Source organism: Penicillium cosmopolitanum, assembly GCF_028827165.1.
Source record: "Penicillium cosmopolitanum strain IBT 29677 chromosome Unknown utg000005l:1.0-4006212.0:1.0-4009387.0, whole genome shotgun sequence".
In the NCBI taxonomy this organism is placed as follows: domain Eukaryota; kingdom Fungi; phylum Ascomycota; class Eurotiomycetes; order Eurotiales; family Aspergillaceae; genus Penicillium; species Penicillium cosmopolitanum.
The window spans coordinates 1,636,848-1,649,986 of record NW_026622675.1 but is presented as its reverse complement, the minus strand read 5'-3'; the positions used below and the strand labels follow the sequence as shown (position 1 = coordinate 1,649,986).

At 49.6% G+C, this 13,139-nt stretch overlaps 5 protein-coding genes across 5 annotated transcripts; 1 reads left to right on the top strand and 4 right to left on the bottom strand.

Moving 5' to 3' along the window:
- Positions 1 to 10: 10 nt before the first annotated feature.
- N7509_003674 (oleate delta-12 desaturase) lies at positions 11 to 1,272 on the bottom strand (the record flags this gene model as incomplete). The annotated part of the gene is made up of 2 exons (XM_056628311.1): positions 11 to 1,159; positions 1,213 to 1,272. The coding sequence occupies 2 exons, from the start codon at positions 1,270 to 1,272 to the stop codon at positions 11 to 13; spliced, it is 1,209 nt and encodes a 402-aa protein (XP_056491045.1).
- A 2,311-nt stretch (positions 1,273 to 3,583) lies between these two features.
- N7509_003673 (SDR family oxidoreductase) lies at positions 3,584 to 4,546 on the top strand (the record flags this gene model as incomplete). Its single annotated transcript, XM_056628310.1, has 2 exons — positions 3,584 to 4,061; positions 4,164 to 4,546. 2 exons carry the CDS (start codon positions 3,584 to 3,586, stop codon positions 4,544 to 4,546), a joined length of 861 nt encoding a protein of 286 aa, XP_056491044.1.
- Positions 4,547 to 5,254: 708 nt separating this feature from the next.
- On the bottom strand, positions 5,255 to 6,372 carry N7509_003672 (casein kinase II subunit beta; the record flags this gene model as incomplete). The annotated part of the gene is made up of 2 exons (XM_056628309.1): positions 5,255 to 5,878; positions 5,947 to 6,372. 2 exons carry the CDS (start codon positions 6,370 to 6,372, stop codon positions 5,255 to 5,257), a joined length of 1,050 nt encoding a protein of 349 aa, XP_056491043.1.
- A 555-nt stretch (positions 6,373 to 6,927) lies between these two features.
- On the bottom strand, positions 6,928 to 7,369 carry N7509_003671 (uncharacterized protein; the record flags this gene model as incomplete). Its single annotated transcript, XM_056628308.1, has 2 exons — positions 6,928 to 7,203; positions 7,301 to 7,369. 2 exons carry the CDS (start codon positions 7,367 to 7,369, stop codon positions 6,928 to 6,930), a joined length of 345 nt encoding a protein of 114 aa, XP_056491042.1.
- A 437-nt stretch (positions 7,370 to 7,806) lies between these two features.
- N7509_003670 (uncharacterized protein) lies at positions 7,807 to 12,798 on the bottom strand (the record flags this gene model as incomplete). The annotated part of the gene is made up of 8 exons (XM_056628307.1): positions 7,807 to 8,775; positions 8,833 to 9,084; positions 9,151 to 9,889; positions 9,962 to 10,007; positions 10,186 to 10,214; positions 10,399 to 10,668; positions 11,119 to 12,513; positions 12,581 to 12,798. The coding sequence occupies 8 exons, from the start codon at positions 12,796 to 12,798 to the stop codon at positions 7,807 to 7,809; spliced, it is 3,918 nt and encodes a 1,305-aa protein (XP_056491041.1).
- Positions 12,799 to 13,139: the final 341 nt, after the last annotated feature.

Here is a 13,139-nt window from a genome sequence, read left to right as displayed (position 1 = left end):
TTCGCCTACTCTAGTTTTGCTTTTTGCTGGCGGATGCCGGGACCTTCCAGTGTAAGGCACCCTCCGCATCGGGATCACTGACAACCTTGCAAGTAGTGAAGGTGGTGGCAAGGTCCTTCAGGAATGATCCCTCTTCGATGCGATAGCTGTCGCCAAGGAAGGGGACAATGGCATTGGTCGCCTCTTCCGCGTGGTAGAAAGGAATCTTCGGGAACAGGTGGTGAACGACGTGGTAGTCAATGATCTCGTGGAAGAAGTGACGTCCAATGAAGCCGAATCGTCGGTCGACGGTACCAAGGGCTCCCTTGACGAAGGTCCATGAGTTCTCGTCGTAGTGGGGAACATCGGGGTGGGTGTGGTGCAGGTAGGTGATGGCAACCAGCCAGTGGTGGACCCAGAAATAGGGAACAGCATACAGGAGCGCAATCTTCCAGGCGCCCATGAAGGTAGAGAGGTAATACAAAGTGCCTCCGACAATCAACAGGCCCAAGTCAGTGATCGCAATCTGCTTGGTCTGCTGGCTGGTGAACAGGGAGCCCAGAGGGTCGAAGTGGCTGTTTCGCAGAGTGTGAGGACCAGAAGAAGTTCCCTTGTCGGGGAGACTCTTGTTGCCGGCGCTGACGTTAAACAGCAGATAGAGTTGCCATCCGAAGATCTGGTGTCCCAGAAGAGTGACGGCATGGTAGAGAGGTGTCTCCTCAACAAGCTCGACGAACTTGCTCAGAAGGGTGGGCTCTTGGCTCTTGACCTCAGACTCAGTTGGAGGAACAAAGACGGTGTCCTTGTCGATATGCCCATGGTAACGGTGGTGTCTAGCATGGGTGATCTTCCAAGAGTAGAAAGGCACCATAAGAAGGGAGTGGACTGCCCATCCAACAAAGTTGTTTAGACTATTGGACTCGGAGAACGAGCCATGACCACATTCGTGACCAATGATCCACATTCCGGTACCAACACAGCCTTGAACAAAGCCATAGAGAATCCAGGCACCAGCCCGGAGAAGTGGCGTAGGAAGATAATCAATCTGGAGAGCCAGGTAAACCAGCACAGATGCATAGACGATATCACGAAAGAGATATGCCAATGACTTCACTGCGGAACGCTCAAAGCAGTGAGCTGGGATTTTCTCCCTGATTGCTCCATAAGTGAGATCTTTAGCCTTTGCAAAGTCAGTATTGGTAAGATGTTATTCTGGGAAAATAATGTAAGTACCTCGGCCTCGCCCTTCAATTGGCAGACTATAGGCTGCACGGTCTGAGTTGTAGAAGCCATTTTTGCGTCTGATTATACTGACTCAAGGAAGCAACAACGAAAGCATTTGAAAGATCAAAGAGTCGCCCCTTATTAAGAGATTTTTTATCTATGGATACTCTGGACATGATTCGCAATGCTCAATTGATTGGCCCCTGGGGTATCCGAGAAACGGAGCCCTATGCGGAGCCGTTCTAGCCCCCTTCTAGATGGGTGGCGGCCCCTATCCATGGATGGAGCCAGAATTCAACCAATATCACCGCATGGAGTCTTAAAACCGTACCCGTATCCCTGAGACTCGCTTAGTGGCCCAACAGAACGGAATAGAAAAACGTTGATTGTCGCGGATTTCCGATGGAGAAATTCTCGGTGTTCTCCACCTTGCGCTTAAGTTCATTTCCTAGACAGCATCTCATAGGTCCGGGAGGTTTTACTAGGTTTGAGTCTAATCACTAGTCTTAATGGATTTTCCCCTGACAGCCCTTTTTTCGCCTCAATTTAGAAACATTGGAGTTGCCCGATTCGTACTACTCGTAGAGATCGGCCGAAATTCGAAATTTTGCTTTCCACTCTGAGCCACACCTTCAACGGCCATGCATAAGTGTTATCAGATATAGCCAATGGGGCGTATACCGTCATGAGTAAAAGAATTAGATCCAGAAATGAAAGAATATAACAGACAAGAAAAGGAGAAAAGGGCGAAGGATCAGGGGGTAAAGTTGTTGAGACATCGTGTTCAAGGAGGTTAAGGCGATATGGGGGAAACTAGCCCGAAGCAGACGAGGCGCCAAGGCTAAGGATTCAACAAAGAAAATTTCAAATAATGCTCCCCGAGCACAGGAGAATGGCAAATTCGGTGTCGGATTTCCTCAAGAACAAAAGTTCCAATATCATGAGTGAAAGACTTTCAGGCTCATGTTTCAAAGTCAGTTACGAGGCTTGTTTGAAAAATTTTTTTGCCGTTTCGTATAATGAAATTCGAAGCACGAGGGAGAAGTCCACGATCACAGGTGTTCTCAGCCTCGGCTCGACACCTTAAAATTTTCGATGGATTCGTTTTCGTGTCCATATTTTCTTACGAGTCTCCCCCGGGGTGTGGCGCAGTGTCAATTAGCTCCACAACGCTGGGGTTGATCTTTTCCTCCACGAAGCCAAAGGGTAGCAATCGCCAAGAGAACGGCCCGATATCAAGTGTTTGCCCCCCCAGCGACGGGGCACTTTTTGATATTTGAAACCCATGAAATTCATGACTAACAAGGTACTTTCGTTGGTTGATTCGTCGGACTTGCGTGCAATTTACATGTGCTTATCGTCTGCCTATAAGTTTTTTTTTAAATTGGCATTCTCCTTATCGTAGTTTTATGATCGAATGATTATTGTTCAAAATGTAGCATCAAGCCGGATTTCTGGGGATATGCTTTAGAAATGAGAACTCCAAACACTGGCTCTGAAAAAAGGCTCAAACTGGTACACACGCGAATTACCTGGGCTAATCAGTTGACTACAATGAGACAGTCCTCGACAGCATACTAGTATTTCGAGTATTAAATTCTTGCTATTGATCCAATTATATCTCCGAGCATCCGGGAAGTTGAGAGGAGGCGATGCAGTCAAAAGAAGATGCTGGTATGGTGATAATCTTGTCTTGTCTTGCATATTCGACCACTTTTTCTTGAACAGCATACGTAAAATGCCGAATGGCTCTAACATTCATGCAAAATATCATACTAGTATTTCCTCAATGATTTATATACAGGAGTTGAACGATACTTTTAATAAATAGGCGAGGTCAAATGATATTATGAACCCAAAGAACATACTACTACTAGTACTACTTCGAAGCTGTTGACGCCGAGCGGCCTCAGGCATAGTACAAGATCGCCTTCCTTTGTGGCTGTCAAACTTTCATCGTTCCGAGCTTCTACCAGAAGCTTAAATCCGAGAAAGCTCCAGAAATACTAACCTCTACCATCGTTTCCACTAGGCAGCTTCGCGCAACTCGCCGCTTCTGGTATTCAACTTCATACTAATCCCCACCTGCTCGTAAAGACATCCAATCAAGCAAGGTCAGAAATCAAAACCCCGCTATATCCGATTCTATGTCCACGAAGCTTCCACGAAGCTTCCTCAAGATAGCAAGTCGAGTATCTTAACTCCGAAAGAACGTCATATCGAATGAGTTGCTTTGTATAGTACAAATAGTTCACAATTGACACTGCCGTAAGTTCTTTGAGAACAACCACAATAGCTCGGACAGAAACCACCTATTACTAGTTATCTAGTACCTATCAGATACACCAAAAGGACTCGGAGCAACCCCATCACTGCTACAATGCCTCAACAAACCTGGATCATAACCGGCTCATCCTCCGGCCTAGGAGCAACTCTCGCCGAAGCAGTCCTACGTTCCGGGCACCGAGTCCTCGCAACAGCACGCAACCCATCCAAAGCCGCAATCGAATATCCGCAAATCAGCGAACTCGGTGGTATATGGATAGAACTCGACGTAACCAGCACCGAAACCAGTGAGTTGGTAAAAGAAGCCATTCAAACCCACTTCGACGGCACCATCGATGTCGTCGTTAACAATGCCGCATATTCGCTTCTGGGGAGTATCGAGGATATGAGCGAGGAGGAGATCCTAATGCAATTCAGCACAAATGTTTTCGGTCCCGTGAGGGTGCTTAAGGGTGTTTTGCCTTTTATGCGGAAGAAGAGGTCTGGGACGGTGGTTAATGTGGGAAGTATTGCTGGTATTGATGGGTTGCCTTGTTGTGCTATGTATGCGGGGTCGAAGTTTGCGCTTGAAGGTGTGTTCTTTTCCTTCATCTGCTTAATCCCTTTCGCAAGAATATAGGCCGTGCATACGGATAGACTCGAATCACTAACCCTTGCTGTTCACAATTTTCTAGGCATGTCGGAAAGTCTCTCGAAAGAACTGAAGCCATTCAACATTCGAGTCCTCATCGTCGAACCAGGACAATTTCGAACAAAGTTCCTTTCCTCATTCGCAACGCCTGCGGCTGGGTTGAGAGACGATTATACAGGGACACCTGTGGATGTGACATTGCAAGCATTCAAGGCCCATGACGGGGCCCAGCAAGGTGATCCTGCAAAGGCAGCGTTGAGGATTCTCGAAACTGTCACTGGAACTGGTATGGGTGCTGGAAAGGAAGATCTTCAGCGGTTGATACTTGGTCCTGATTGCTATGCGCGGTTCCAGTCCAAGGCGAACTCGTTGCTTGAGAATTTGGATCGGATGAAGGAGATTTCTCATTCGACTAGCTTTGAGTGATGATATAGGTATGCTTAGATTATAGAGTAAAGCTACTACTAGTATAGAATGTGCGCGGCGTTGATAGATTGGCGAGGGCTTCAAGCCTACTAGTAGTAGTACCACATCCGTAAAGCTCCGATGAATTGAGGCATTGAACCTGCTGCCCGAGTCGGTAGAGTCAGATATTACTGGCGAGGTTGGAAATGAAATTGAATGATCTTGAATTGGCCAAGACTAACCGTAGAGATGACTCGGGAGAAGATGCATAGACAAAACCAGAAGACGGACAATACTCGACAAAAAGATATCCCATTTGAACAGATATGAGGAAAAAAGAGATAGCAACAGGAAAATAGAGATCGGGGCAGAAAAAAGGAGAAAACATGATAAAAAACTCATCGTCTTGTCGTCATCATCATCAATTCCCCAGGCACATCCCCGCGAACATAATCCTTCTACAAAACATGCAATGGAGCAGATAGATATGAGATATGGCTCCCCCCTCTTCGCCACATACATTTGGAACGGAGTATGAAAAAAGAAAATATCACCAAAGAAGCTAAGCTTTCGTCGCTTCGAAACACCCGCGCTGGGAGAGAAAAATAGTTGCAGATGCGACGCTCAATCGATAGAGATTCAAGGCCTTGAGCTTGAGGATGTCATGCCAAACCACGCCACGCCACGCCATGCCAACGCTGCTGGCTGTCCCGGTCTGACCTGTCCCGCTTATCCGATCTCGGCACCCTGCACACTCATCTTATCGGATGTAGGCTGCTGGTCGTTCTGTTGCCGCCGCCGCCGCATGGGCGCTTTCTTGCGGTTTGCGATGAGGACGTCTTGGGATTGCTCGGGCTTCATGTCAGTGTCGCCGTCGCGATCACCTTTCTCGGCTTTGATGTTTGGGTTGAATGTTTTCTCGTAGATGGTCGTTTCGTCAAGATCGTACATGTCTGTTGGCTTTGATCGAAGCCATTTCATGCGAGGGCCGACCCTTGACACTTCCGCGACCTTGAATCCGTAGATTCTCGGGTCGTAGATCTTGTCGCGCCCGAGGCCAGGGCAGAAGTTGAGAGTGTGCACACCGTTGATCTCGACGGGTTGGTGCTCCGGTGTGGGGGTTCGGTGGGGGCCCTGGGCGGCAGGGGAGCGGTTGGCGGGCTGAGAGGTGCTTCGTGAAAGGGAGGAAAGCGAGGAGTTGTCCAGTCGGGGTCGAATGCTCAGGTCGGGGAAGGTCATGAAGAAGAGGCAGCCGAAGGTCGTACCGAAGAAGGCTCCGTCGACGGAGTGGAAGCGGCTGTTGGGGGGTGTATAGATGTCCATGCAACCGGGGCAGAATAGCTTGACGGTTTCCTGGCCCGGGTATCAGATCGGCCAACGGGAAGAACCTTGCACCCGTTGCAGTTGACTCGCGGGCAGACGCCAAAGTGCTGCATTTCGTATTTCTCGAGCATTTGTTGGATTCCAGGTCGCGAGGTGATGTAGCGCTGGTGAATTAGGCCGTAGAGGAGCTCTGCAGAGCTCTCGATGACACTCAAGTCGCTCGCGACACGAGCGTGCCGCCGGTCACCGGCTCTCCGATATCCAAGAGGACGTTCGTCACCGAGGACCTCGTCCTCGTCCTCTTCTTCCTCCTCCTCTTCCTCCTCTTCTTCTTCGTCCTCCTCTGGCTCGACGTCGAGAATCATCTCCAGGGCCTCTTTATACATGGGCACTTGTGACTGCAAACCCGTTAGGTTGAAGTCATCCTCGATGAAATCCTCCGACACCTCTGCGAAAAATTCATGGCCCATCAGAGAGCAGAATGAGGAGATCCATGACTCCGGGGCACCCTCTGAAGACGACATATCGAATGAGGCGGAGACGGATGAGGAAAGGGTCGATTCAGACAGTTGACTCAGATCCAGCCTGTCCAGGCCGTCGGCCAACGCCGAACCTGTCTCTCTCGACACGTTGCCGAGATTTTGGAAAGAGCCGTTGGGGGGAGAGGGTTGCGACGACGAAGCGGACTCGTCGAGCGAAAATCAGAGGGGCTTGGATGTTGGACGGCTGCGGTCGGACTCGGATGAAACCCGGTGGGTAGCGTGGAGGGGGGGGAGGGGAGACGGCGGGGAGGCGAGTTTCAGCCAGGACAAAGGTCGTAGGATTTGACTTGGGTGGAGGAGGTCGATGTTTAGTATGTTTAGTATGTTTAGTGGGGAAGCTGAGCACTCATGGCACTGTGCGGGAGGGGGGAGGTTGTGCGATCAAAGTCGAGACGGCGTTATCTTAGTGCCCCACCACCGCCTTCGATCTTGCCGTCCTATAGATCCCTATGTAGTACGAGTACTAGTAGTATAAGACACATTCAATTTAAACTAACAGGCAAATTTGCTATGATCTATAGCTATTTTGAATTAGCTCTAATGGATAAGGGGGGTAATCTCCTTCAAGAGCCATTTATCCAGCTTCTGCAGTTCTCTATGATGAAGAGCACGATAGATCTCACCCACATCCTGACAGGCAAACTCATAGATGTCATTATTCATCTCATCCCACATAAAAAACTTATCACCAGATTGAATAATCTGTGTCATGCCCAACTTATCCTCTAAAATTGGTCGTACTGGGCCAAGACCGAAAGCGTGCGCGACAACTGGACCGATGTCATTAGGACTTTCCCAATCATCTTCAATTCCCTGATCTGTCCATTGTGGAGGGAATAGGAAACTTCTAAGAAGATGTTCATGTTAGAAAAATCATTCGTTAATAGGTGAGGTTGAGGGAGGATCTTACTATAGGGATATCAGAATCAGATTTCTTGATAGAAGATTTGGCAGGAGATTCGGCAGGTGAGCTACTCATTGAACCGTCTTGATCAGGATACCTACTCAGGTACCTACCTGAGTACCAAGAAAAGTCAGTAAACTCAGTGATATAATCCCGTAAGAACTGATAGTTGTATTACTTACTGGTTCAAGTTGTAGGGAAACTCTGCGAAGGCTTTTGCGTGGAGAGATAGAGGCAGTCGGTATACCGATGACAACTGACGAAGCTCTGAGAGTATCCTGAACACTCGGGAAAACGAAAAAACAAAGCGGAGGAATGGTTGGTAGAATAGTCTGTCCGATGCTACATCCGTATTTCCGTCACGTGTTAGAGTAGACTTTAGGTGCGCCACTGAAGGTATTTATATCAGAACTACTCCAGGCCTATTTTCCTTTCCCGACTCGTCATACGCTTCGAATAAGTCATAACATTGTAATTTGTTTTATCCGACAATCCACTTTGACTATCACCATTCAAAACAAGCCACGGATGATGCGCGAAAATTCCTCCTCGCCGCCCAGGATACCAGAGAGTCCCTCTCCAGTATTATGGATCTCGCCATCCTCACCAACAAACCCATTCATCCCATCAGCACCACTCGTCGGGGGCATAAAGTTCCCAAACGACCCGACCGCCTCAAACAAATTCGTGAGCTCGTGGCTCATCTGTAGTCCATTCAAGGGGCTATTGCCAAGTTCATTTACCCCATTCATCGGGCCGTAAGCAGATAAGTCGTCAATCGAGTGCCCTGCAAGACCAGCCATGGCCACGGCTGCACTTGAGTGAGGATCATTCGAGTCATTTCCAAAGGGTCGGGCTAGAACGCCCAGTTTCTCGCCGATTTTGCGGAGCCCCTTGATGGTCTTCCACAACCGCTTCGATACATAAGACTTCGTGCTGAAGCCGTTGATTAGATCGAGCGCCATGTAGAACTCGTCGCGTACTTGTCGGTTGAAATCGGCCGGGGCATGGCACACTGCAAGGAAGAGGACCGCCAGAGCAGCAACAAGGAAATAGTTGAACGTGATCTGCTGAGTGCGGTAGATATCAGACATCTGGTTGAGGCGGGTGAGGACCCGTACAGTGTCCTTGGCAACATCGACCACGGTCTGTGCATGACCACGGTCCTCGACAATACTTGCGGCCGAGTGGAGGACAGGGCGATATATGAGGATGCGTAGCTGGTTCATGCGTAGATATAGCAGGATGCGGAGACGTCGCATTCCCCGACTTGCAGGCTCGCCATTCTTGGGCGATTCCACGGGATAGAATTTGAGTTCGTCTGGTACCTGTTTGTACCATTGCAGGACTTGGTAATCCAAATATCCAATCTCGTCGCGTCGTATATCGGTGGTGCCTTCTGAGCCAAGGCCAGAGTACCATATCTTAGAACTGATTCGGTTGTAAGAAATCATGCAACGTAGATAAAGCAAAGACGAATCCTGGAAGTAATTGGGTTAGCCAACTAGTTATTTCTAGTGCAAGTCTTTTGAGCTTACCGGTTCGGGTAGATTGGGATCGATATCTTCGTCTTGAATTACAAAGGGCAAGCCCGTGCCTAGACTCCATCGCCTATCCAGGCTGTATACAGTCCAGAAGATTCGAGTGATCTCGTTCCACTGGGTCTCAAGAGGGAAAGACTTCATCAAAGCATCCTTACGGTGAAGACCCATCTCGAGGCACATGCGCGCAGCCAAGCCGATCAACCGATAGGCCATAGCATCGTCATCAGTATGGAAATGATAAGTGGCCTGGTGTGGTGCGGACTCAGATTAGTCAAACAAACACATAGATCAGTAGAAGGAGAGTTCACATACCACAATAGCAAAGAGTTGAATATTTTTAATATCATGCGGCTCCCACAACTTCGACTCGATCACCGGCTTGATACTCAGAAAAAGTCTCTGGCCGAGCTCACTTTGACCACCTGCTTCCACGACCAGCGTGGTAGCCAGAATCAACTTTAACAAAATAGTACTATCATCCTGAAGACTGTCAGAGCCCGGGAGTCCTCTTTGAGCAAATCCAGTCCGCGTGGCAGCTTCCATGAAAGTGTACAACAAATTAGCCTGATTAGTCACGGTGGTAATGTCCACCACGGGATACATAATCCCAATCTCTTCTTCGTACACCTTGCATAAACGCACAGCTTCTTCTCGACGGATAGTCCAGATTGGATCCTTGGTCGGATGGATCGTCGGCACAAGCGGGCCCATGTGAGGAGGCGGCGATCCAGTTGGCGTGACATGCGCCGTGGTCAAGTCATCGGGAATTCCGTCTTCTCCCTGGGTGATACCCATACTCTGCAGGCTAGATTTTGCAACATCGAAGTTAAATGCCGAGCTGGTGGGCCCATGGAATCGTGGGTGACGGGATCGTGTCTTCGGCATGGTCGCGGGCATCGGGGTGAAGACCGGCTGGGAGCCATCGCGAGAGAGATGATCAAACGATGGAGACTCGAAGGCGGGCCGAGTACGGAGCTCGTTGAGATTAGTGAATAGATTATTGACCTGGTCTTGCAGAGTCGTGATCTGAGAGGTCATCGAGCGGAACTCGCTAAGTTGGGGGATTGCAAGGTTAGCCACTGCTCGAAGGGAGAAGTCTCAGATCATATCTTCCGCGACTTACTCGGAGTCCTTGAAGTTATTGTTGCAGCAATTTGGCGCATATCGGCCTGGTTCTGGTGTCAGTCTCGGGTGTTCCGACATCGACGTTCGCTTTCCGAGTCGGCCATTGCGGGATGGTGGCCAGTAGACGGTAGACGGTAGACGTCATATGATGGGTGGTAAAGGGATAGCTCATACATTCCAAGTTCAAATGCCCACATCGTTGGCAAGGCACTTGGCCGTTACACTTGATCTTGCGACGCTTGCATTCGTTGCTAAACAAAACAGCCGGAGGTTAGTCCCGAACGGAATGTACATATCCGAGGCCTAGCAGAGGACCACGAAGGAAGCCGTGGCCTGATTGTGCATGAATGCCGTATCTCAGACCCGAGTATAAGGCTGGAGTGGACAGACGGGGCCTCGGAACAATATCAGATGGGGTCAGACCATCAATCATACCATGCAATGGAGATGTAACGATTCCGCTTTGCGCGCGTGCTGGTTCCGTTGCTCTGTTCCGCCTTCCTCTTGGCGGAATCGGTGCCAGGAGTAGTGGCCTGATCGCCAGGACCTGTCTGTGGTGGAGTACTTTCAAGTTGAGGCGACTCGGAAGCCATTTTACTTGATAAGACAAGATGCCAGAGGAGAAGGCTGGAGAGTATCGGCGGCGATGGAGTGCGGAGACCTTCCACGCTCGCGGGGTCGGGGAAGGCCGTTTCCCCAGATCGGCTGAGTCACGAATATTGAGGGCCTCCGATTGGTTGGCTTGTACTTCAATCGGGTAAACAATTGCGAGCTAGTATCTCTTTGACATTATGTCTGTTTCTTTGATAAATGGAACTACTATTAAAGCTATGGCTATGCATGCACCTCAATTGGAGACTAGTTCCTGGATTTTATACAGGAGAAGTGCCTTGCCCATCCGTAGAGTCTGTAGCAGCTGAGTGCCCCGGCCTGGGTTCTTGCGCAGCCAGGCAGCAGCAGCGAACAGACTGACGAGAACGGAAAGCCGAATGCCCTTATGAATACGCTGTAGAGTCGTACCTTTCTGGGTTCTCTTCGCTGTCCAGTGGCTCCAATATGGGAAAGAACACCGCAGCCAATAATGAACTTGAGACCACCTGCTTCTGGTGAGAAACTGATCCAGTAGAATAGCGGAGATATAGGAAAGATACTCACGGGTAAGTCGAAGAATTCCATCCGTCTTCGGTAATGTACCAGCTAGTACACAAGCCCCGACGGAAGACAGTCTTCTGCAGTTGATCCTGCAGCTGCTTTGTCCACGCACGCTCGGCTTCCTCCTTAATCTCATAGGAACTCACCTTACCCTCGAGAATGGGCTTGATGAACTTGAGCGAGTAATTAACCGCATTCTCAGTGGCAAAGATGACACTAGTATGTCCCGTCGCCGTATTAGGACCGAACAACATGAAGAAGTTAGGGAACTGATCCATCGCAATTCCCAAATACGCCTGTGCGCCTCCACGCTCGTCCCACAATTCCTGAATATCCTTGCCTCCCTTACCGGTCATCTTGAGCGGATGCAGCCATTTGTTCGTCTCGAAGCCGTTGCCCAGAATGAGCACATCGGCGGGGATCTCCCGAACCTCGTCGGTAGGATTGCTCTGGTTACGCGGGTAGAAGCTGCCCGGCCCGATGGTCACACTCTTTGCGTGGACACGGGTCAGTGGTTGCGTGGTCAGCTCGACCTTGGATGAGTTCAAACTGCGGTACCAAGTGCCGTCAATGATGCGACGCTTACAGCCTAAGCTGTAGTCCGGGGTGAGAACCTCGTGGTATTTTTCAGGTGCCATCTTGCGCATATGAGCAAGGAAGGCTTCTTCGATCTGTGGTCTCTTCCAGCGACCGTAAGCAGAATCCGTAAACATGGCGAAGAAGTTGTGTTCAAGCATGAGAAACACATTGTTGCGTAGAAGTCGTGACAGGCCCGGGATATTAGTGCACAGAGTGGGCATCCATCTATCCCATTTCTCCAGTAAATGGGGTGGGAGGAGATCAGGTTGCACCCACGGAGGCGTTCGCATTAGTTGTGTGATAGAGCGAACATTGGCTTCGGGTTTCGCCAGTTCAGGGACCACTTGTGCGGCACTGCATCCCGAGCCGAAAACAACCACGTCCTTATTTTGTAGATCGATCTCGTCATCCCATCGGGCTGTGTGCATGATTTCTCCTTCAAAGCTCTCGATTCCGGGAATATCCTTTGGCCATGTCTTTGGCTCGACCAACCCTCCTACTCCGCTGACGACGACCTTGGCGCGCACAATCTCTTCCTTGATGTAGACTGCGTGGGACCCGTCTTCAATAGCAAGTTGCTCCCGTTCATAAGCCGATAGATCTCCGGTTCCAGGAACAAGATGCGAAAGGGTTACCTCCCACTCCTCATCTTGCTCAATCCACCGAAGATTCTTAACGTCGGTGTGGAACTGAATCTTATCGACGATCTCATACTTTTCACAGACGTCGGCGAGATATTGCGCGATTTCAGGACCAGACGGGTGCAAGGTCGACCAGTTCTTCTTCGGGGCAAAGGAGAAAGAGTAGAATAATGCCGGACTGGAGAAAGAAGAGGTAGTAAGGTTAGATAAATGGCAGGTCGCAGACTGGATCGGTCAACACATACATGTCACAGGCAGCACCGGGATACCGGTTGATCCACCAAGTACCTCCAATACCAGATTGTCGCTCAAAGATTCGAAACTGGTCTGTCCCCAGGACCTGCTTCAACCGACAACCCATCGCCACGCCTGACTCTCCGGCGCCGACAATGAGAACGGGGTAGTAGGTATGCGCATCTTTGCCATAGGCATGGCGCTTATGAATGCTTGCGACAGAAGGCATCTTGAGACTCAGATCTCAGCGGTTCTAGCGAAGCTTGACAATAATCAAGTCCACTCCTTAGAGCAGCTCCAGGTGGACCTCAATCTGACAAATATGTACAGAGTACAGTGAAGAATCGTACTAGGAGTGATGGTAGATGCTACCCAGTCGATAGTTACTTTTCGTCAGATAAGTTGTAGCACAGCATGTGAAGAGTGACAAGCACCTAACCGCGGTAACAGTCTTGGGGATAATTTGGAGGGAAGAAATAATAGACTACGACGACAAGAGTAAAATAGATTGCAGATCGGCCCAAATGACCCCAGACTTGAACCAGACTCGAAGCAGACTTCGAAGCTCTT